The sequence below is a fragment of the Pseudorasbora parva genome, chromosome 1 (genome assembly GCF_024679245.1).
Source record: "Pseudorasbora parva isolate DD20220531a chromosome 1, ASM2467924v1, whole genome shotgun sequence".
Taxonomy (NCBI): domain Eukaryota; kingdom Metazoa; phylum Chordata; class Actinopteri; order Cypriniformes; family Gobionidae; genus Pseudorasbora; species Pseudorasbora parva.
In genome coordinates this window covers 38,063,754-38,085,926 of record NC_090172.1, presented here as the reverse complement: position 1 = coordinate 38,085,926, position 22,173 = coordinate 38,063,754, and the positions used below count along the sequence as shown (strand labels likewise).

The 22,173-nt window shown below is 37.3% G+C and overlaps 1 protein-coding gene across 8 annotated transcripts in view; it reads left to right on the top strand.

The window, feature by feature from the left end:
- chd9 (chromodomain helicase DNA binding protein 9) overlaps positions 1–22,173 on the top strand; it is a 98,204-nt gene that overhangs the window by 61,696 nt on the left and 14,335 nt on the right. For all 8 annotated transcript variants that reach the window (XM_067440134.1, XM_067440128.1, XM_067440113.1 and 5 more), the window contains 20 exons: positions 4,516–4,624; positions 6,104–6,250; positions 6,639–6,707; positions 7,416–7,471; positions 7,664–7,781; positions 7,966–8,052; positions 8,135–8,272; positions 8,675–8,796; positions 9,728–9,971; positions 11,199–11,375; positions 11,478–11,621; positions 11,721–11,976; positions 12,163–12,373; positions 14,251–14,446; positions 14,619–14,792; positions 15,946–16,131; positions 16,636–16,746; positions 18,152–18,348; positions 19,377–19,576; positions 21,394–21,553. In XM_067440134.1, the coding sequence (XP_067296235.1) occupies positions 4,516–4,624; positions 6,104–6,250; positions 6,639–6,707; positions 7,416–7,471; positions 7,664–7,781; positions 7,966–8,052; positions 8,135–8,272; positions 8,675–8,796; positions 9,728–9,971; positions 11,199–11,375; positions 11,478–11,621; positions 11,721–11,976; positions 12,163–12,373; positions 14,251–14,446; positions 14,619–14,792; positions 15,946–16,131; positions 16,636–16,746; positions 18,152–18,348; positions 19,377–19,576; positions 21,394–21,553 (3,102 nt within the window). The remainder of the gene's footprint in view (positions 1–4,515; positions 4,625–6,103; positions 6,251–6,638; positions 6,708–7,415; positions 7,472–7,663; positions 7,782–7,965; positions 8,053–8,134; positions 8,273–8,674; positions 8,797–9,727; positions 9,972–11,198; positions 11,376–11,477; positions 11,622–11,720; positions 11,977–12,162; positions 12,374–14,250; positions 14,447–14,618; positions 14,793–15,945; positions 16,132–16,635; positions 16,747–18,151; positions 18,349–19,376; positions 19,577–21,393; positions 21,554–22,173) is intronic.

Here is a 22,173-nt window from a genome sequence, read left to right as displayed (position 1 = left end):
ACATTTTTCTGCCATCTTTCGTCACATACTCTCTTCTCGTGCTAGCGTAAAATGGCAGAGGTATGCAAAACACAAAAGCGAGGAATAAAAATTGCACCAACTATTTTTTTATACTGTGTGTGTGTGTGTGTGTGTGTGTGTGTGTGTGTGTGTGTGTGTGTGTGTGTGTGTGTGTGTGTGTGTGTGTGTGTGTGTGTGTGTGTGTGTGTGTGTGTGTGTGTGTGTGTGTGTGTGTGTGTGTGTGTGTGTGTCTGTCCTTGTTTATATTACATTGTGGGGACCAAATGTCCCCATAAGGATAGTAATAACTGAGATTACACTGTGATCACCCCCCTTTTCAAAATACTTATAAATCATACAGGATGATGTTTCTTGAAAATGTAAAAATGTAGAATGTTTCCTGTGATGGGTAGGTTTAGGGGCAGGGGCAGTGTAGGGGGATGGTATACAGTATAAAAACCATTACGTCTATGGAGAGTCCCCACAAAGTTAGTGAACCAGACGTGTGTGTGTGTGTGTGTGTGTGTGAGAGGCTGCGGACATGTACCTGCGAGTGTGTGTGTATGAGATTTATTGTAACCTAACTGACCGTTTACACTTGACCATTTCATATGCTAACGCTTTTAGTGTTTACAAGTTTTGTGTCCTGTCGCCTGCTGTGTTCACTTAAGTTTTGTTTGATGTTTTCTATATTCAGGAAGTATACTTTCTTGGAGCACATAGAATAAAAAGGGAGTTCATATAGATCTGACTGCTTGTATTCATTGACAACAATTTAGCCATGTGCAATATAATATTGAAAATCGAGCAATAGCATGCTTCATGATCATGATATCGAATCTAATTGTTGACAATTGAATCGTTGTCAACAATTAGACCAGCGACGATTCACAACCCTTATATATTGCAATATTATTTTCCTTGATACAATTATAACAAGTAATAAATAAGTTCAACAAATTCAATATAATATTTAAACAACAAAAGCAGAATAAACAGTGCTACTCATTTGAACCGCACCACATGGACCATAAATGGTTTTAATTCTACCTCAGATCTGTGAGATGTTCACCTGTTTGGCAAGTGTTTGTAACGTTCTGATGAGAAAACCACAGTTAACTTTGTACAACTCTCACTCAGGAGCAAAAATCTGCCTTTAAAAAGGAAACGAATAAAGATTTGACATTTATCGTGATAATTATCTATAGACTGAAATAAAAATTTTCATTGTGACCATTTTTTTGACCATATCGCCCAGTTTTTTTATCTAGGCGTTCATTCATTCAATGAAGGAGAAAGCTGGTAGTTAATAGCTTTTCAAACTCACTTTTCTAAATGGAGTTAGATATACAGTTTTGGACAAAAGTGAAGCGAACCATCTGGACGGATTGAAACCGATACCACAAATTCACTCTTTCCCTGACTCACCAATTTCTCTCTCACATATTCAGTGCAGTTTGAATCCAATTATGATATTGTGATTAATTGCAAATTGATTGCGATGTAAGGAGACTAGTTGTTCCATAACATACTGAGCATGTGATGGAAATGAACAGGTACTGGATGTTTGCATTATACATATATTGAAAGAAAGAAGTTTTTTTTCAGACACAAGGAGGATTTTAATCCCCTTTTATGTGTATGTTTGTGCAACCATGTGTTGGTAGGAGCTTTCAGGGAAAAGAGTAAGTGTGTGCGTGTAGCCTAGGTTACAACTCTGAAATATTAATGCACCCTTCTGCGTACGCTGCCAAAGACCTTCCGCTCTCATCAGGTGTGCATGTATGTATACGTGTTTGCTTCTGACTCATATGGCTTTAAAATACTGATGCATCATAAAAAATAAGAGAGAAACACACACTGTAACCCCATGTTCTTCATGACGCAGTGGCAACTACACAAAAAAAATAATAATAATAATAATTATATTTATCTGTCATCATTGTGTGTGTGTGTGTGTGTGTGTGTGTGTGTGTGTCCTTGTTTATATTGTGGGGACATTGTGGGGACCAAATGTCCCCTAACCTGAGTAAAATATAGTAAAATCAGCTGCTTTGTTGGGACCAGCCAGTGGTCCCCACATTGTAAATGGATTTATAAACATACTAAATTATGTTTTTTTTTTGAAAATGTAAACTGCAGAAAGTTTCCTGTGATGGGTAGGTTTAGGTGTATGTGCGCGTGTGCGCGTGTGTGCGTGTGCGTGTGCGTGTGCGTGTGCGTGTGCGTGTGTGTGTGTGTGTGTGTGTGTGTGTGTGTGTGTGTGTGTGTGTGTGTGTGTGTGTGTGTGTGTGTGTGTGTGTGTGTGTTTGCATGTGTGTGGTTAGTAATGTGCAAAGTACAGGCATTAAAATAACAGGTATGGCAATTTCTGTAACTCAGTGTTGACCAACTAGGATTTGTGATGTTGGTTTTGGTAAAGCATTTTGATACGTTGGAATGGAGATTTAATGTGAAATGATCAATCAAACGATTGAATCAATAGTTTACTCAGGAAGTGGAAAATAAACCCTTAAACTATATTTTTTTCTTTTCTTCAACAGAGGAAATTAAATGTTGACCACGGTGGCCTGTTGACTGGTGTCTTTTTCAGGAATTGAAACACAGTATGTGGTGTAAATGTAAGAATGATAAGAATGCAGTGTAAGAATGACAGTCTGACTGGCTGAAGTTTTGAATCAAATGACAGAGGACAAACAATCTACTGAAGAATCTTCGACTGTGGCTCGTCTCACCTTTTCTTTCAGAGCTTTCTTTTGCCTTTTTTCTTTTCCTTGTTTTGTTACTCCAGCGATCATTTGACAATGTTTTTTTTTTCCACCAACATGAAAATGTGAGGGGGGAAATCTATATTTTCATATGGGTTGCACATGATCCAGCATAAACATAGAAGACGAAGACGGCTAAATAATGGCTTTGTCGACGGAAACTCTATATATGTATAAAAAGGCAGAAAGTTTGAGGTTAATTTTGGACCCTGTTTGTCCATGTGTATTTTGGGTCCTTCGACAGAGGAGAGATATTTAGGTCGTTAAAATGTCTTATTTTTATGATTTCACACGCTCTGTCCATACGCACACGCATACACACAGAAGAGCGCAGTAAACACCAGGTCTCAGTCTCGTTTCACAGCTGCTGAGTGGAGCTCGTGTGTCACTCACAGGATACAACATTACTGCTTCCACCCACGTCGCCAGCTTCACTCTGATCAGGTCGCTAGGCAACCAGGAAGTCACGTTGTCCCGGAGACTAGTGAAGTGTAACATCATCCAGAGAGGAGGACCCAGAATGAGAACAAGAGTGAAAGAGCAAATGATGTCCTGAGAATCATTTCCTGTTTATCAGGGCTGTGTGCCCGACACTGAGGAGAGATTGCAAAGTGTGACCGCGTCTTCCGCAGGGGTTTTAAGCCACCAAAATCCTGGCGAGACTGCACAACTAACTCCCTTTAACATCCATGTAGAGCTTGTAGAAAACAGTGACAGAATCCAGTCACAACTGAACTTACTGTATAAAACTGAATGTACCGGAATTTTTGAAAGAATAAATCTAAATTGGGCTCTACATTAAACTCTACATTAAATCCATTCACGTAATCGACTTGTGTCTGTAAATATTAAAGCTCAAAAAGGCTGCTATTGAAATCTGAAGTCTGCATGTTCTTCGTCTGTGTAAATGAGCGCCGCAGTTGCTTCTACACACATACTGAAGCATCCGTGATGCTCGTGGTGTTTTTAGCATCTGCCATCTCACTATGAGGACGTGAACACATGATCTGCAGAGCTGCTCTAAGTTTACACGCAATTTACCATTTCATTTGATTAAACCATCCTCATATAATATTTGTTTGTATTATTTCAGTTTCCTTTTTAGTTTAAATTTTAGTAATTTGATCTTCTTTTGCCATTTGTGTTTTGTTTTTTTGTTATATATCTATTAAATAACAAATGACTTAAAATACTAAAATGACTAAAACAGAAATAATGTATGTAAACTTATTTAAAAAAATAATAATTGCAATTTCTTAAAAGTTTAAATTTATTTATCTAATGTTTAGATTTTATTTTATTTAAGCTTTACACCAATACATTTTTAGTTAACAATAACAGCACTAGGAGAGACATAGTGTCTGTTTATGGAGCTAGTCTTTATCTGTGGTTTTATTTGTTATCATAAGAAATATTGACTTTACAGTTTTACAGCTTGTTGGAAACTGTAGATGACCTCAGGTTTCAGAAAATCAGAGGCATTGTCATCCAGAATCATGATTACAAATGTCATAATGGCTGTTTTAAAGTGACATTCGCTAAGCACTTTGTGGAAGGGAACCTTTGTAAAGGAATATCATATAATATAAACTAGTATTTAAGTGCATCAAATATTTTTCATGAATTGATGCGGTCAACAAAGTAGCCATTTCGTGGGTGTTTCCATAACATATTGATCTATTCTGATTGAATTCCAGTGTGTAAACAGTGTTAAAACAAGTCTCTTTATGTGTTCTCTCCTTTACAGGAAAATCGTTATAAAGTTCGGAAAGAAGAAGCGAAAGAAGACCGATTCCTCAGATGAGCTGTCTGATGATGACAGACCAACTCGACGATCCTCTAAAGATGATGATTCGGTGAGCTTGGGATTTGATCTATTCTTGATACGATTGATGATGCTTTTATGTTGTCTTATATAAACATCTAACAAGAAAATATTTGAGAATGATCATTTCTGGAGCAGGTAGCACAAAACATGCACATTGTTGCTGGATTTCCTTTAAACTGCATAATGCAGCATATGCTCAGTGCAAAAGCGAGAGAGACAATGTTGACTGCCATACCCTTAAATAATTTACTTATCTTTTTTTTCTAAAATGACTAATCTCTCATTCTCCCCATCCATGATATACCCCCCTCCGCCCTTACATATATTATTATCCTCTTTAAATACCCCCTGTGGTAATTAAAGCAGTGTGCTTTTGATGACTCAGTTAGGCTGTTGGAATTAAAGCCACAGTGCATTTTGGGAAACACTGGGGTCTCGTGGCAGAGCGGGTGGCTCTTTATTTGGTCATCCTGAGATATTCTCATCCTCTCCATTTACTTTAACTCAAACACATTTAGGTCATGTTATATTTGGGAGGACAGAAACACACCCTCTCTCTCTCTGTGCTCTGTACTAATTTATTAAAGGGCCCCTGATGGCCATCTCTGATTTGCTGAGTGAAAAATAAAAGTGTGCATGCGCAGGGGTTCTTCTTTTGGACACCCAAAATTACATATTTACAAGACACAAGAAGCCTTGTGGGGTAAATTCATCCCTAATGTCATCAGATTTTTTCAGAAACTATAAAACATAATTTATATCATTTGTATTTATTTATTTGAAAAAGGTGTACAATTGTTATATTATTTGCAAATGTATGTATTTTTGTATACATGTATGTATTTAGGTTTAAAAAAATGTATGTGCGTGTTGCAATGTATGGAGAATTGTGTCACCTAAATCAAGGTCCCCATTAGGAAACAAGCTTATAAATCATACAGAATGAGGTTTTTTTTGTTTTTGTTTTGTTTGTTTTTTTGGAAATGTAAAAATGCTGAAAGTTTTGTGTAATGGGTACGGGTAGGGCTAGTTCAAGGGGATAGAATATACAGTTTGAACAGTATAAAAAACATTATGTCTATGGAGAGTGCCGACAAAGATAGCCGATAGCCGAACCAGACATGTCTGTGTGTGCGTATGTGCATGTGTGTGCATATATAAAAATCCAGAAACCACATTCACGTGTGTGTGCGCGTGTGTGTGCATGAGTGCGTGCATGCGTGCATGTGTGGGCGGGTAACAAAATGTCCCCACAAAGGTGGCAATATCCAAAATCCTTGTCCTTGTGGGGACATTTTTAGGTCCTCATGAATAAAACCTCTTATAAATCATACAGAAGGAGTTTTTTGGAGAAAGTAAAAATGCAGAATATTTCTTTTGATGGGTAGGTTTAGGGGCAGGGGCAGTGTAGGTGGATAGAAAATACGGTTTGTACCGTATGAAATCCATTATGCCTATGGAGAGTCCCGATAAAACATGGAAACACTACATGTGTGTGTGTGTGTAGAAGCGGCGTTCAAACCGGAAGGTCAAGAGGAAGAAGTATGAGGATGATGGTGAGGCTCGACTGTCTGATGAAGAAATGAAGGTCATCGTTAAAGCCAAGAAGAGCAATCCCAATGCTCACAAACAGCCTGCAGTGCAACTGTTTGTGGTAAGAGCACTGCTGTTAGCAGAACAGACTCGTTTCTTATGATGTATCCATAGCTTTCTTAAGTAGTTCTCTAAACGTGAATATAATATATTGTTAGCAGGTTTAAAGGCTGTGTGTTTGTGTGTTTGTGTGTGTGTGTGTGTGTGTGTGTGTTTGTGTGTGTTTGTGTGTGTGTGTGTGTGTGTGTGTGTGTGTGTGTGTGTGTGTGTTTGAGAGAGGAGAGAGAGAGAGAGAGAGAGAGAGAGAGAGAGAGAGAGAGAGAGAGAGAGAGAGAGAGAGAGAGAGAGAGAGAGAGAGAGAGAGAGAGAGAGAGAGAGAGAAGCATGTGTGAGTATATGTATAAGGAAACTTAATGATAAACTTCACAAATCTTCATGTTGATTTATAGGAGAACCCAACTGAGGAAGATGCTGCTGTGGTTGATAAAATCATGGCATCTCGTGTGGCGAAAAAAGAGGTAAGAGTTCCACAACCTTTGTTTTATTTTGTGTTTTTCTTCCTCACCTTAAAAAAATCATGCAGATTTATTTGGGGAATAATGACCCCTTTTGCACCTGGTATTTACGCATTATGTAATGTTGCCTCAGTTGTGATCAGGTTTTGTCAGGGGAGGGTCTCTGATTTTATGATTGCGTACATCATGCAGCATGTTGATGAAGATAAAACATAAGAAAGGCAAAAAATAACACAAATTTCAGTGCACGGTTGTTCTGAAATATGCTCGGATTTTAAACTTGCATTAGACGTGACGTTTCAAGCAGAAGTGTCATAGTTATTTTAGTGAGTATCTGTATTAAACTTTAATGTTTGTGCTTCACATTATCTATTTATTCATTTAGCTAATGCTTTTATCCCTAGAGAGTTACCTATATCACTGAAACATGCTGAAACATGAAGTCTGCGTATGAATGGGGCTTTTCAAGATTCCATTACGACACATTAAGACAGTGCTGCAATGTAATCACATTCATTTTCAACTACCTATTAATGAGCACTGACCACTTGTCACAGGATCACTTGAGGTGGATATCAATACCTGGTGTAAATGTGGTCTTATAGGATTTACACATACATTTAGATGTGTGTGTGTGTGTGTGTGTGTGTGTGTGTATGTGTGTGAGTGTGTGTGTGTGTAATATATATATATATATTTTTCATTCAACAGGTTTCTCCTGGAGTGATGGTAGAAATTGAAGAGTATTTTGTCAAATACAAAAACTAGTAAGTTAATTATTCACTGTTTCAGCTTGTCCTGTTCTCTCTGTTAGCTTTCAAGTTGTAAAAGATTATGTTTTGCATATTGCTAATAGCCAGGAGCAGCTCAGAGAGCAATTTGGTCATGTTTTGAGCACGCATAATTTAGCGCATGTGTAAGGAGCATTCAGTAATTATGTAAACGTGCCTGTGTTCTAGTTCGTATCTTCACTGTGAGTGGGCGACGGAGCAGCAGTTAGAGAAAGACAAGAGGATCCAGCAGAAAATCAAGCGCTTCAAGATCAAACAGGCGCAGAAAGCACACTTCTTTGCTGACGTAAGGATGCCTGTGTTTGTTTGTAACTCCTGCAAACACTGTGTTCTCACTCAAAAATATTTTGTGTGATGACTTGCAGGTTAAATGCCTTGTCATTTGGGCATCTGACTATTATAATTACTAGGGAGACGCACAGGATTTAAGTGTAGTTATTAATGATGTGTACGTATGTGTGTGTTTTAAGATCGAGGAGGACCCATTCAATCCTGACTATGTAGAAGTGGACAGAGTTCTCGAGGTCTCATACTGTGAGGACAAGGACACCGGAGAGGTAACCATCGCTTTGTGTGTTTGTTCATGTGGGCAAATATTTTGTGCAAGTCTCAAAGTCACCTTTTTGTGTGTATGTGTAGCCGGTGGTGTATTACTTGGTGAAATGGTGCTCATTGCCATATGAGGACAGCACATGGGAGCTGAAGGAAGATGTAGAACAGAGCAAGATTGAGGAGTTCAAAAAGCTGCAGGCAGCAAAACCACACACCAACAGAGTGGTGAGGCCATCTCTCTCCTATACTTGATGTTTATTTATTTGTATTTAATTAATTAATTAATTTATTTATTTATTTGTTTCCTCTTTCTAAATGTAATTGCCTCTGTGGTCCAGGGACATGTAACAACTTGTGCTTGAACTGCGCTTAACTGGATATAATATGCCTGATTATAACTCTCCATCATTTGATGAATTACTATAATAATTGTACATAAACTTCTGTTTTGGGAAGCATCTATATTAAGCCTATTTAATTTATATAGAAGGAGACATGTCTGAGGCAAAACTAACAATATGCATGCATGTCTTTTTAATATGCATGGTGAATTGGTGTAGATAGTGTCACAGGTGGATAGTGCTTAATTGACTGTTTGCTGAATTTTCCATGCTGTCTTTATCTCAGGAGCGTCCTCCAGCGAGTCACTGGAAGAAGCGGGATCAATCGCGAGAGTATTGCAATGGAAACTGTCTCAGGGATTACCAGCTGGAAGGGGTCAACTGGCTTCTCTTCAACTGGTACAACAGGTAAGTGAAGCTCAGCCCTGACACAGATCCTTCCTCTTTAACTTTCCTCCTATATGTGAATAAAACTACTGAGTGGAACTTCAGCATATGGTGTACTATTCATTTGTAATCTAGTGTCTTCATGGCTTTTCTTATTTGATATACTTTGTCTATGTTCTGTAGCTTGCATTGCTTATCTGTAGATTAGAGCACTGAATGGCAGAAAGGCAGTGTTATGGAAGTTTAGCCTCCCATTCAGACAGCATTTTTAGACCATCAATGGAATGATGAATTAATTAAATGACTTAAAATTCCAATGACTCGTTTGGCTGATGCTTTTGTACAATATCTACTTAAAAACCTAATTTGAAAGTCATTTTACTCTAAGATGTTAGTAGACTGCGTAAACCCAGCCTGATCTGCCGGCGATTTGATTTCGCCCGGCCACTCAGTCTGGAAATCTGTACATTAATTTCTACTGCTTCTGTTACACTTTTGCTGGAACCAATCACAGACTAGCTTATCCACCTGGCACGCTATTGGTGGGTTTAACACGATAACGGATAGAGAAACGATGGGTTGTTGCCTTTTGATCACACCTTTTGTGGTCTAATTGGTTGAAGGACTATCCAATTGCGTACAGAGTCATTTGAATAATGCCCGTTGATCACACCTCTTGTGCAGTAGAAAATACAGAGCAGACTCCTCAGACCAATGTTCAATATTAAATTGAGCTTGGTGTGGTGATGGGTAAATTATACCAGTTGTTTTGTTACTGGACCTCTGTCAAGAAGGTCTAATGTTGTGCTTTTTGCATGATATTTTCATGTAAATTTTTCTTTCATTTCCTAATCAGTTTGACACATACTCTTGTTAGCCTGGAATCTTGCGTGTGGGAATATTAACAAGCAAAAATGTAACATAACACATCTGTCTCAACTTTTTTTTTTAGGCGTAACTGTATTCTGGCGGATGAGATGGGTCTGGGAAAGACCATCCAGTCTATCACGTTTCTGGATGAGATCTATCGCACAGGGATAAAGGGGCCGTTCCTCATCATCGCCCCTCTCTCTACCATCGCTAACTGGGAGAGAGAGTTTAGAACCTGGACGTACCTCAATGTCATTGTGTACCATGGCAGTGTGGTCAGCAGACAGATGCTCCAGCAGTATGAGATGTACTTCAGAGACGCGCAGGTGAGATTTCACTCACATCAAGGCCAGCTCCACATTGATCTCGACCTCTTAACTGTAATTCAAGGCTTTTTAATCGGTTACCTTCTAGTATCATGTTTTGTAAAAGGTGGAAAAAGCAAGCCACAACTCAATTATGGTTATTTTATTCCAGTTCAAACTAAATTTAATTGTATTCTGTGAATGTCCGTATATAGTCATGCTCATGGGTGAATTTCTTTTATCAGCAAAGTATTCGCAGAAATCAAATCATTTAAATAATGAATAATTTAGTAATTATTTTATTTAATAATTTATCCTACTTAATTTTGTTATCATGGGGAATGGTGGGTGGGTGGTTTTGAAGTTTTCCCTCTTTTGCACCTCGCTTCTAAATCGTTAATTAAAGCAAAAATAATGCGCACAACCGCACAGGCATTCATAACGGTGCGGAGCAGATTGAGTATTTTTAATTAATTCCTTTGGTGCCATAAAGGTCTCGTGATAAATGAAATCGGACTCCTGCTGCTGGTCTGTGCTGCTACTCTCGTTCAGCTCACATTGCGTGTTTAGTTTTTTGTTGTAGTGCCGTTTTACTAACTGAACTAAATCATTTTTACTTCTAAAAAAAAAAAAAATCAAATGACGGCGTGCAGGAACACTGGTAGTAACACCATTCCAACCAAAATACCTAGTAGACTAGGTTGACTCTCTGGACAGTGAGTTTTTCTTGCTAATGCTCTGCTTGGGCCAGGCCATTCATGTGGATTTAGATCTCACTCAGGAGTCAGGACACACACTCTCTGTGGAGGCCTGACTAACCAACTAACTTGTATCAGAGCTGATGATTCTCATTGGGAAACTCCATGACTACATAAAATATGGTGGGGGCATCTGCAATCCCACAGAAAATCATACATCACTGGTATGGCTGGATGTTATTTTAGTATATACCGTGTAAATGGTAGAAATGTGTCAGCTGGTAGAAAATTTTAAACATAACCTAATGAATAATACAATATATATATATGTTTTGTTGAATTTCCTACAAAAAAAATTACTGTATCATGTTATACACTGTTTCAATTAAATACAAGTGCCCATACCCTGATATATGATTTGTGTCATATCACTTACCTCTAATGACTGTGTAATGGCGTACCATGTAAAACCTCAGAGAGCACAAAAAATGTTTTCAGGCACTTATTATTCCTCCCCTTCTCTCTCTCTTTCTCTCTCTCTCCCCTATAGGGTCGTGTGATAAGAGGTGCTTACCGGTTTCAGGCAGTCATTACAACATTTGAGATGATTTTGGGAGGTTGTCCAGAACTTAATGCAATAGACTGGCGCTGTGTCATCATTGATGAAGCCCATCGTCTCAAAAATAAGAACTGCAAGCTACTGGAGGGCTTCAAACTTATGAGTCTGGTACAAATGAGATGTTATTACACCTATACTTACACCTTATGACAGATGTCTTTTCTTTTCCCCTCTTTTAACCTTGATATCTGTTGATGTCTTGTCCCTTAGGAACATAAGGTGTTGTTGACGGGTACTCCCCTACAAAACACGGTAGAGGAACTCTTTAGTCTGCTGCACTTCCTGGAGCCGACCCGCTTCCCTTCTGAAAACACATTCATGCAGGAATTCGGAGACCTCAAGACTGAGGAGCAGGTGCTGCATTTGTATATACTTTACATAGTTTACTGTGAATTAATACGCATGTTCTAAATATATTAACTCTGCGCCATTTGTATATGCGTTCGCATGTAGGTTCAGAAACTCCAGGCCATCCTGAAACCGATGATGCTGCGGCGTCTTAAGGAAGACGTGGAGAAGAAGTTGGCCCCTAAAGAGGAGACCATCATCGAAGTGGAGCTCACCAATATACAGAAGAAGTACTACCGCGCCATACTAGAGAAGAACTTCTCATTCCTTGCTAAAGGGGCTGGCCAAGCCAATGTCCCAAACCTGCTCAACACCATGATGGAACTACGGAAATGCTGCAACCATCCCTACCTCATTAAAGGTACTACCATACAAATCCCTATGGCTATCAAAACCAACTCACCTACTGTATATTAGGCAAGGTCCTAAGAAGTCTCTCTCTCTCTCTCTCTCTCTCTCTCTCTCTCTCTCTCTCTCTCTCTCTCTCTCTCTCTCTCTCTCTCTCTCTCTCTCTCTCTCTCTCTCTCTCTCTCTCTTTTGCTTCCAGGGGCTGAGGAGAAGATCTTGGAGGACTTCAAGGACGTGTACAGCCCCACAGCAGTAGATTTCCACCTGCAGGCTATGATTCAGTCGGCAGGTAAACTCGTTCTCATTGACAAGCTGCTCCCCAAGATGAAGGCCGGTGGACACAAAGTGCTCATATTCTCTCAGATGGTGCGCTGCCTGGACATCCTGGAAGACTACCTCATCCAGAGAAGGTGCAAATCAAAAACATAGAGTTGACACAATCCTAAAGCACAAAAAATGTATGTTACTTGTAAGTAGAGGTGTGACTTGCTTCATTGCTGCGACTCTCACACAGTTCATGGGGTTTAACTGCTGGGTATATATGCAGTTTTAACAACTAGCCTAATCTGCTTATTTGGCAGGAGTTCAATGCCACAGTTTGCTTACCCCAGTTTGAGTTGTGTTCACGTGTTCCTTATCTCTTTAGGCCTTTATACAGAGCTTTCTGCTGTTGAACCCCTTAGCTCCACCGATATCACGTGACCGTTCTATGCAGCGGCTAGGATTATTTTTCTTTCCTAAAGAAACATATTAAGTCTCATTCATTTTTCCTCTTGCATCAGCTTGTCTTTGACAGTCTAGCAGTGTGTACAGTGTGCCTTTTGTGAACATAGTGTTGTGTATGTTGGCCAATGCAGCTAGGGTGCAGCAGGACACAGACACTCCAGGGATCTCACATCAGGCTCAAAGTCCCAGAGGCACAACTCTCCCCAAAGTGGGTCAGAGAAAGCAGGAAGTAACAGAAACAAATAGGAGATACTGTGATTGTGACTAAAAAGAGAGGAAGAGATAAATGACATGAGTGAAAACGATGAAAGAAACAGTGACTGAATGGGGATGAAGGATAGTGAAGAGTTTTAGGAGTGAAATAGGGACGTTCTGAATACCGATACAACGTTGTTATTGGATTTAATGTTTATCCATTAACAACATTGTATCATCTAGAGATTCTGTTGATTCATCTTAATATATTGAATCTGGAATATTCTGTTAACTAATTTAGTTCCTTATGTAAAGACAAAAAAATATATGCAAGTTGTTTCTGTTTGTATAGATGATGCTCAATAAATAGGATCATGTGAATGTGTTGATGCATATAAAGTCAAGTCAAGTCAACTTTATTTATATAGCGCTTTTACAATGACGACTGTTTCACAGTGTGAAGAGATTCACAGTGTTAAACAGGAAAATATTGTGACAAATTTTGATTCGGCTCTACAGTCGCTCTGGAAAAAACAGTGATGTTATCCGCTCATTTCATATAGTAGTGTATATGTGCTATATATTAACCATTCGAAAGTTTTATTCAGCAATCTTTTATACAGCGGAATGCATCACAGTTTCTCCAAAAATATTAAGCAGCACAACTGTTTTCAACATTGATGATAAAAAATGATTTATGAGCAGCAAATCGACATATTAGAATGATTTCTGAAGGATCAGAATGATGCTTAAATTTTTTAAATATATTTTACAATAAATAAATAACCAATAAATGCAATAAAAGACCAAATAAATTCAGCCTTGGTGAGCATACACTGCAAAAAAAGGCTTCTCTTACTTAGAATTTTTGTCTTTTTTCTAGTCCAAACATCTAAAAAAAAATTAAAACACTAGACAAGCTAAAGTAATTGTCTTGTTTTGGGGAAAAAATAACTCAAAATTTAGAGAGTTTTTGCTTAAAATAAGCAAAATAATCTGCCAGTGGGGTAAACAAAATAATCTTAAAACAAGATTATTTTACTTACCCCGCTGGCAGATTATTTTGCTTATTTAAAAAAAAAACTCTCTTAATTTTGAGTTTTTTTATTTTTTTATAAAACAAGACAAATTTTGTTTACTTGTCTAGTAAATGTTTCTTAATGTAAGAATGTTTAGAAATTTTGACTAGAAAAAAAAAAAAAAATATTACATAAGAAAAGCATTTTTTGCAGTGTAGGATACTCTTACCAGCCTTCAACCTTTAAATGCTTGTGTATAAATGTGTGATGTTTGTGCACCTACTTTGTGGAAGTGCTCAATAAAGTACATTGATCTGTAATTTCTAAGTCAAACTGACCTTTTTCAGATACCTCTATGAGCGGATAGACGGCCGTGTACGTGGGAACCTCCGTCAAGCAGCAATAGACCGCTTCAGTAAGCCGGACTCCGATCGATTTGTCTTCCTACTGTGTACACGAGCAGGTGGGCTCGGTATAAACCTCACAGCTGCCGACACCTGTATCATCTTTGACTCTGACTGGAACCCACAGAACGACCTGCAGGTACACACACGCGCACACACACACACACACACACACACACACACACACACACACACACACACACACACACACACACACACACACACACACACACACACACACAGCTAATAAAAAAGCATTATAGATGTTCCTGCTGGCTCACCTTTATTTTTTCCCCTTGTTTATTCCACAGGCTCAGGCTCGCTGTCACCGGATTGGTCAGAATAAAGCAGTTAAAGTATATCGACTAATCACACGTAACTCATATGAACGAGAGATGTTCGATAGAGCCAGTCTGAAGCTGGGATTGGATAAAGCGGTGCTTCAGAGCATGAGTGGACGGGACAGCAGTCTGGGAGGAGGAGGGGTAAGTCATCAAATGTCAAATGTTTTGTTGTCTCTAGCCCTCGATGTGGTTCTCTACCTAGATTTGCATGATGAATGCTGTAGAGTGAGACCGGTGTTATTCAAATGGCGGTGTGCGGGACATAATTGCGGCATTTTAAAGTTTTTACAGATTAAAGTGGGCAGCGTGTCAAAACAACAGAGCTGTTAGCACCACAAGCGCTAAGGGTTGTTTACGGTAATGAGCTTTCGGCGCTACATCCTCTAATATTTTTATCTAGATCTAAACGCGCTTCATTCAAGCCCTTTCCGTTTCAGGCGCATTGCTTCCCTCTAAAAAGATGTAAAGTGCCACATTAAGAGCTGCAGATGATGCAGCGTTTAACAACAGTGGCAGAAAGTGAGCAGCAAAATAGATGCACTGCAGAAAACGAGAATGCAGCAAATACAATTATTTTTATGTCATACAGATGACTCCGACCCTTTAACTAAACCAGGTTTGAATGCATGGTGCCTTTGTTTTATTCCATACATTTATCATTATTAATCAGCATATTAAGAGCATTTCTTATAATAAATAATGTTATAATTTTGAAAAAATATTTAGAGATGGCAAACTTTGAAATGAAAAGTTAGTTTTTTGTGCTCATGATGAGAGTTTTGATTATTAGATTATGTACGTTATTTGTTTTTAGTAGTTTATTGCTTTGAGCAAAATATAACAATGGTCCATACTTTTCTTAAACTCTGCATCCTCAGTATGTTTACTCAGTCCCAAGGTCTTCTATGTGCTATAAACATAAGTGTCTATTAGATTATCTGTAATAAATTATAATAATAGTCTGATTAAACATCTGATCTAACATCTTTATATTCATATCCAGTTGGGAGAAAGATTTTTCGGATTTTTTTGGTAAATTCTTAGACATCACTGCTTTGGCTCTCGGGACCCAAGATTCTCATATTTGATGTCTCTTTTACTACAGCTGCCCCGATGGAAATGTGTAACTGTTCCAAAAAAAGTATTGTAAAGTATTTTCCGCCGGGAAGGAAATATAGAGACCTTTTGGAACTTTAATTACATATCCCTGTTATAGACAGATCAAGACAGCTTATTGTACTGGTGTAATATATATTTGATTGATCTCATTCTCTTTCCTTCTCCATCTTTATAGCAGATGCAGCAGCAGCTCTCTAAGAAGGAAATTGAGGACCTTCTACGGCGTGGAGCTTACGGTGCCATCATGGATGAGGAAGATGAGGGGGCTAAATTTTGTGAAGAAGACATTGACCAAATTCTGCAACGCAGAACCAAGACCATCACAATTGAATCCGAGGGCCGGGGCTCCACCTTTGCTAAGGTCAGCTTCCTTCTTTTGTTTTTTATTTCTTATATGTTTAAAAGTATTAATTATAATGAAAAGTGGAATTTTACATTTGTTCTATAAAATAAAATATTACACATTCTTTTTAAGTACAATAGTATTATTTCAGTAGTAATATATTTTTTTGTTTCTTTAATGTTTTTATTTAATAATACCACAAAACTGTAATTACTGTTATGTTATTGTCATACATGGGTCAATAAAAGTCTTCTGACTTGTTAAAGGTTTCATTTATGTTTTATTTTCTATGCAGATACACTCCAATCACCCTTAAAGACGTGATTTTTTTCCCCTTAAAGTCATTGAAAAATCCTGTTTCACAGTGTTTCTCACATTAGCATGTTTATTTATTTATTTTTGCAATATTTTGCAGGGTTAATTATTGTGTGTATATTTGTGTATGCCTTTTTTTAACTGCAAGGGACATTTTAGAGACGTTGTTTAACATAATTTTCTCATTTATTTTTGCTGTGCTCACAGGCCAGTTTTGTAGCTTCAGGGAACAGAACAGACATCTCTCTGGATGACCCCAATTTCTGGGACAAGTGGGCCAAGAAAGCAGAGATTGACATGGATACTGTCAATGGCAGAGTAAGTTATACACAAACTCTGGTGTTTAAAATTCTAAGTTTCACATTAGAGCAGAGAAGCCCACATCCTTCAGTCTGACCAGGTCAAAGTGTATATGTATTCAAATAATCTCCAGTGCCATAATTAATTTGAGAACTTCAGTTTGCCTAGAGATCCATGTTAATAAAAAATAAATAAAGAATCAAGTTTGAGTAGCAATGGCTGATGGGAAAACTCCCCAAAATGAGATTTTAAAGCAGAGATACTTTGCTGTAAGAGATGGCAGGATGCTGGCTAACACGATTAGGGTTTAATGTAATGTACTTTCTGAGTAACTCAATCGTTGTTTTCCGTGGGCTCTTTTGTATTTTAGTTGTAAGTGCTGTGCTTGAAAGCAGTGTTGGGTAAGTTACTCTAAAAAAGTAATGAATTACTAGTTACTAATTGCATCTTCAATATTGTAATTGGATTACTGTACAAATTACTCTCTCCAAAAAGTATTTAATTACTTGTTACTAATTACTTTCCAAAACCTATATCAACCTCAAGTTAAGTGTTTCAAGGATGGACATGCAATGGCTCTTTGTTTTAATTAATTCAAATACATAAAATAAAACTACATAATTTATACTTATTAACTAACCAAAGTATTATAAATTTGAGAAGGACATGCAAAAACATCAATTTTAAGTTAGACTTTAAATTTTGATATTAATTCCACTATTGTATTATATATAATTGTTCTAGTCTATATCATAGACTGTAAAAAATATAGACGTAGTGTCCGTGACGTCACCCATAGGATTCTGATAAGCCGTTCTGAAGCGTAGAGTAGAGACGAGCTGGCCGGTGCCATCTTGCCAGCACGTGTCACGCCCGGATAACAGAAAATAGTTAGCAGTTAACCTTTGTTATGCAGAACTTTAAGGCTTTATATAATGTAAACGAGTGAGTTATAAAAACATTCACCCCGCTCACAGTTATCATGAAGGGCAAAATTAGCCATATAGACCAAAACCACAATCTGTACCGGGCTGTAAACAGGTTTTTTTTCTGCTCCCGGGATTCTGCTGCTTCCTTCTGGAGCCTGTCACTAGTGGCTAATTGAGGAACTGCAGTTTAAGTCACTTCCGTATTGGTTTAAAGAGATACTGCGGGAGGTTGCCGCTTGGTATATACACAGTATTTAGTTCAATTACATGTGAAGTAACTGTAATGACACAATGAAAAACAGTAATCACTTAAAGTATTACAGGATCTAATTACTTAGTAACTAGTTGCACCCAACACTGCTTGAGAGTGCAGAGTGATAGAAAGCAAACATCGGTTTTAGTGAATGTGGTTGGTGTTATTTAAATCCACTCTCTGCAAAGGTAAGTCAGTGGTTCTGTTTTCACTTGTGTCTTCTGATCTGGTTTTGCTATAGAACAGTCTGGTGATCGACACCCCCCGGGTCAGAAAACAGACCCGGCCGTTCAGCGCCACTAAGGATGAGCTGGCCGAGCTCTCTGAAGGGGAGAGCAGCGGAGACGACAAACCCAAACTCCGCCGACCACATGACCGCCTCAACAGCTATGGCCGCACAGAGTGCTTCAGGGTGGAGAAGAACCTGTTGGTGTATGGGTGAGTGGTGGCTAGTGGTCTGCTGATATGAGTTTTAGTGATAGCAGTACAATAACTATATACACTACTGTTCGAAAGTTCGGGGTCAGCAAGATTTTTTTAAAAGAAGTCATAAAAGAAGTCTTTTATGCTCACCAAGGATGCATTCATTTAATCAGAAATAGAGTAAAACAGTTATATTGTAAAATATGATTACAATTGAAAAATAACTTTTTTCTATTTTTAATATATTTAAAAATGTTAATTATTATTGTATTTATTTATTCTTGTGATGGCAAAGCTTAATTTTCTTACTTCAGTCTTCAATGTCGCATGATCCTTTATAAATCATTCTATATGATGGTATATGATAATATGATCTTCAGTGTTGAAAATAGCTGCTTAAGCAGCTATTGTTGAATTGTTGAAAAAACCTGGAATTGTTGAAAATTCCAGGATTTTTCTCCATATAGTGGACTTTGTCATTTTCTAAAATAATAATAATTTATATATATATATATATATATATATATATATATATATATATATATATAGTAATAATATATATAGTTATGGGCTGTTGTGTGTTTAATAATATATATACAGTAATAATATATATAGTTATGGGCTGTTGTGTGTTTAAAAATGTTAATTATTATTGTATTTATTTATTCTTGTGATGGCAAAGCTTAATTTTCTTACTTCAGTCTTCAATGTCGCATGATCCTTTATAAATTATTCTATATGATGGTATATGATAATATGATCTTCAGTGTTGAAAATAGCTGCTTAATATTTTTAGGGAAACCATGTTCAAAAATCTGGATTTTGTTATAAACGGAACATTCAAAATAACAACATTTATTTGAAATATGCATTTTTGTAACACTTTTGTTTGTGTGAAAAATCTTGCTCGCCCCATGCTTTTTAATGGTAGTTTACTGTTACATGTAACACACTAAACTAATACACTTTATACATAATATGCAAATATGGGCCGAGTTCATCATACTGATGGTGGACCATTGAATTTGTTTCTGTGGTCATAGGTGGGGCCGCTGGAAGGACATCCTGACTCACGGCCGCTTTAAGCGACAGCTGAGTGAGCGTGATGTGGAGTGGATATGCAGAGCGCTCCTGTCATACTGCCTCGTTCATTACCGTGGAGACGACAAAATCAAGAGCTTCATGTGGGATCTAATCGCTCCCACGGAGGACGGCAGGACCAAGGAACTTCAGAACCATTTGGGTATGAGGCCTAAAGCGTTGTTATGAATTCAACTAGCTTTAGCATTTTGATTAGGTCAGGAGAATAATTATGGCCAGATTTACTAAACAGGACAAATTAGCATGAGATCGCAATTCCAACAAGCATCGATGGGAGGGGAAGGTTCTGCACGTGATCTACTGACGGCACATAAATTAAAGAACCAAGATGTAGCCGGATCATTTCCATAATGACCAATACAATCTACCAAGAGCAACTCAAATTAGCATTGGTTTAAGACATGCTTTTTTTTTGTCTGTTAGAGGATTAGTTCACTTCAGAATAAAATTTCCTGATCATTTACTCGCCCCATCTCATCCAAGATGTTCATGTCTTTCTTCAGTCGAAAAGAAATTAAGATTTTTGAAGTAAACATTCCAGGATTTTTCTCCATATAGTGGACTTTGTCATTTTCTAGTAGTTTTGAGGTAGTAGTTAGAATAGTGTATGTGTATATATATATAGAATAGTGTATGTGTATATATATATAGAATAGTGTATGTGTATATATATATAGAATAGTGTATGTGTATATATATATATAGAATAGTGTATGTGTATATATATATAGAATAGTGTATGTGTATATATATATAGAATAGTGTATGTGTATATATATATAGAATAGTGTATGTGTATATATATATAGAATAGTGTATGTGTATATATATATAGAATAGTGTATGTATATATATATATAGAATAGTGTATGTGTATATATATATATATATATATATATATATATACACATACACTATTCTAGTAGTTTTATATATATACACACACACACACACACACACATACACACACACATACACACATTTGTTTGTTTTTTAATGTGGGGACATTACATAGGCGTAATGGTTTTTAATGTACAGACTGTATTTTCTATCCCCCTACACTAAACCTACCCATCACAGAAAACAATCAGCATTTTTACTTTTTTTTTTTTTTACTCATCCTGTATGATTTATAAGCATTTTGAAAATGTCCTCATATCATCATATTTCACCCTCTCCTTGTAATACCTATGTCATACCCATGTCATTATACTCATTTGTGTCCTGATATTTCACAAAAACACACACCATAATGTAGGTAATCTCAGGTTTTAATATCCTTTTGGACAGACACATACACACACACACACAAATATATACTTTTAACCACAAATGCTAACATTACGTAATTGTGTTGGAAAGGTCATGCGTGACTTGACGTGTGCCTGTGTACTCCGATTCGAAAAGGTAGGGTAGGGTGAGAAAACGTCATTGTTTTACTATTTTTTCTTAGTCTTTGCATGTTCACTGTGTAAACACTGGAGTGGTACTTCCTCCTTACATCAAGGGTGACCTTTCCAATGTGACTACATAATGTCATGGACACTAGTGCAAGATGAGCATTTGTGGTTAAAAAATATATACATTTTTATTTTTATTTTAGAAAAGGACAGATTTTTTTTCTTGATAAGATTTATTTTTTAATTCTCAGTAGACCTTTATTTATCAGTACCCTTATTCCTAGGTTCAAGCTGCATTAAAACTGCATTTTAAAATTTGACGAGTGCAAACCTTAGTAAATCACATTGCATGATTTATTTAAATACTCTCCTCCCATACATTTTGCATCTGAAAGGGAAACTCCTAAACATGCATATGCAATAAAAACAGCCGCAAAAATAACCATGTTCACAGATTTCACGGGTTCAAAAGAGGGTTTGTGCTGTGCTGTGAGTAAATCTTAATGTCTGTTTGCAAAGCATGTGACACCATTTAGAGTTTTGAATGTGACTTGCACAGGTTTATCGACTCCAGTACCGCGAGGTAGAAAAGGAAAGAAGATGAAGACTCAGTCCAGCTCATTTGACATCCAGAAGGCAGAGTGGATCCGAAAGCACAACCCAGAACACATGTTGTCTGATGATGGGTACAAGAAACACCTGAAACACCATTGCAACAAGTGAGTATTGCATAGTCTTCAATGTCACATGACCCATCAGAAATTATTCTAATAAGCTGATTTGGTGCTCAAGAAATTAACTTGACTATTATCAAAACACTGCCTAATATTTTTGTGAACAATTTGATATTTTCTTGATTCTCTGATCAAAAGAACAGCACTTGTTCAATTTCAATATAATACATACTTGCTGAATAAACATATTAATTTAAAAAAATCTTATTAGCCCCAAACAATTGAACAGTACTGTAAATGCACTTGTGTGCATGATCTAATGTAATATTCACTGCCATATGGCTGGTGTTAATGGGTGCTAATATGTACAGCATTGTGCAACGACAAAGCAACCAGAAGTCATTTTGTTTTCAAAGTTGCTATTTTTGTTGGCACCTAATTGGTAATTCAATGTAGGCATGTCTGGTTTTGACAACGTTGAAAAAAATTGGCAAATGATGTTCGTGATGATGAAACTTCACACCAATAGGCATGAAGCCACTGAAACTCACAGATACGTCATCTGTGATATACTATAGTCAAGTGTTGGAAAGACAGAAGAGAACTAATATTACTGTGAGTCAGTGTTCTGTATGATTTGTTTCTGCCCACTTGTAGGCATCTAA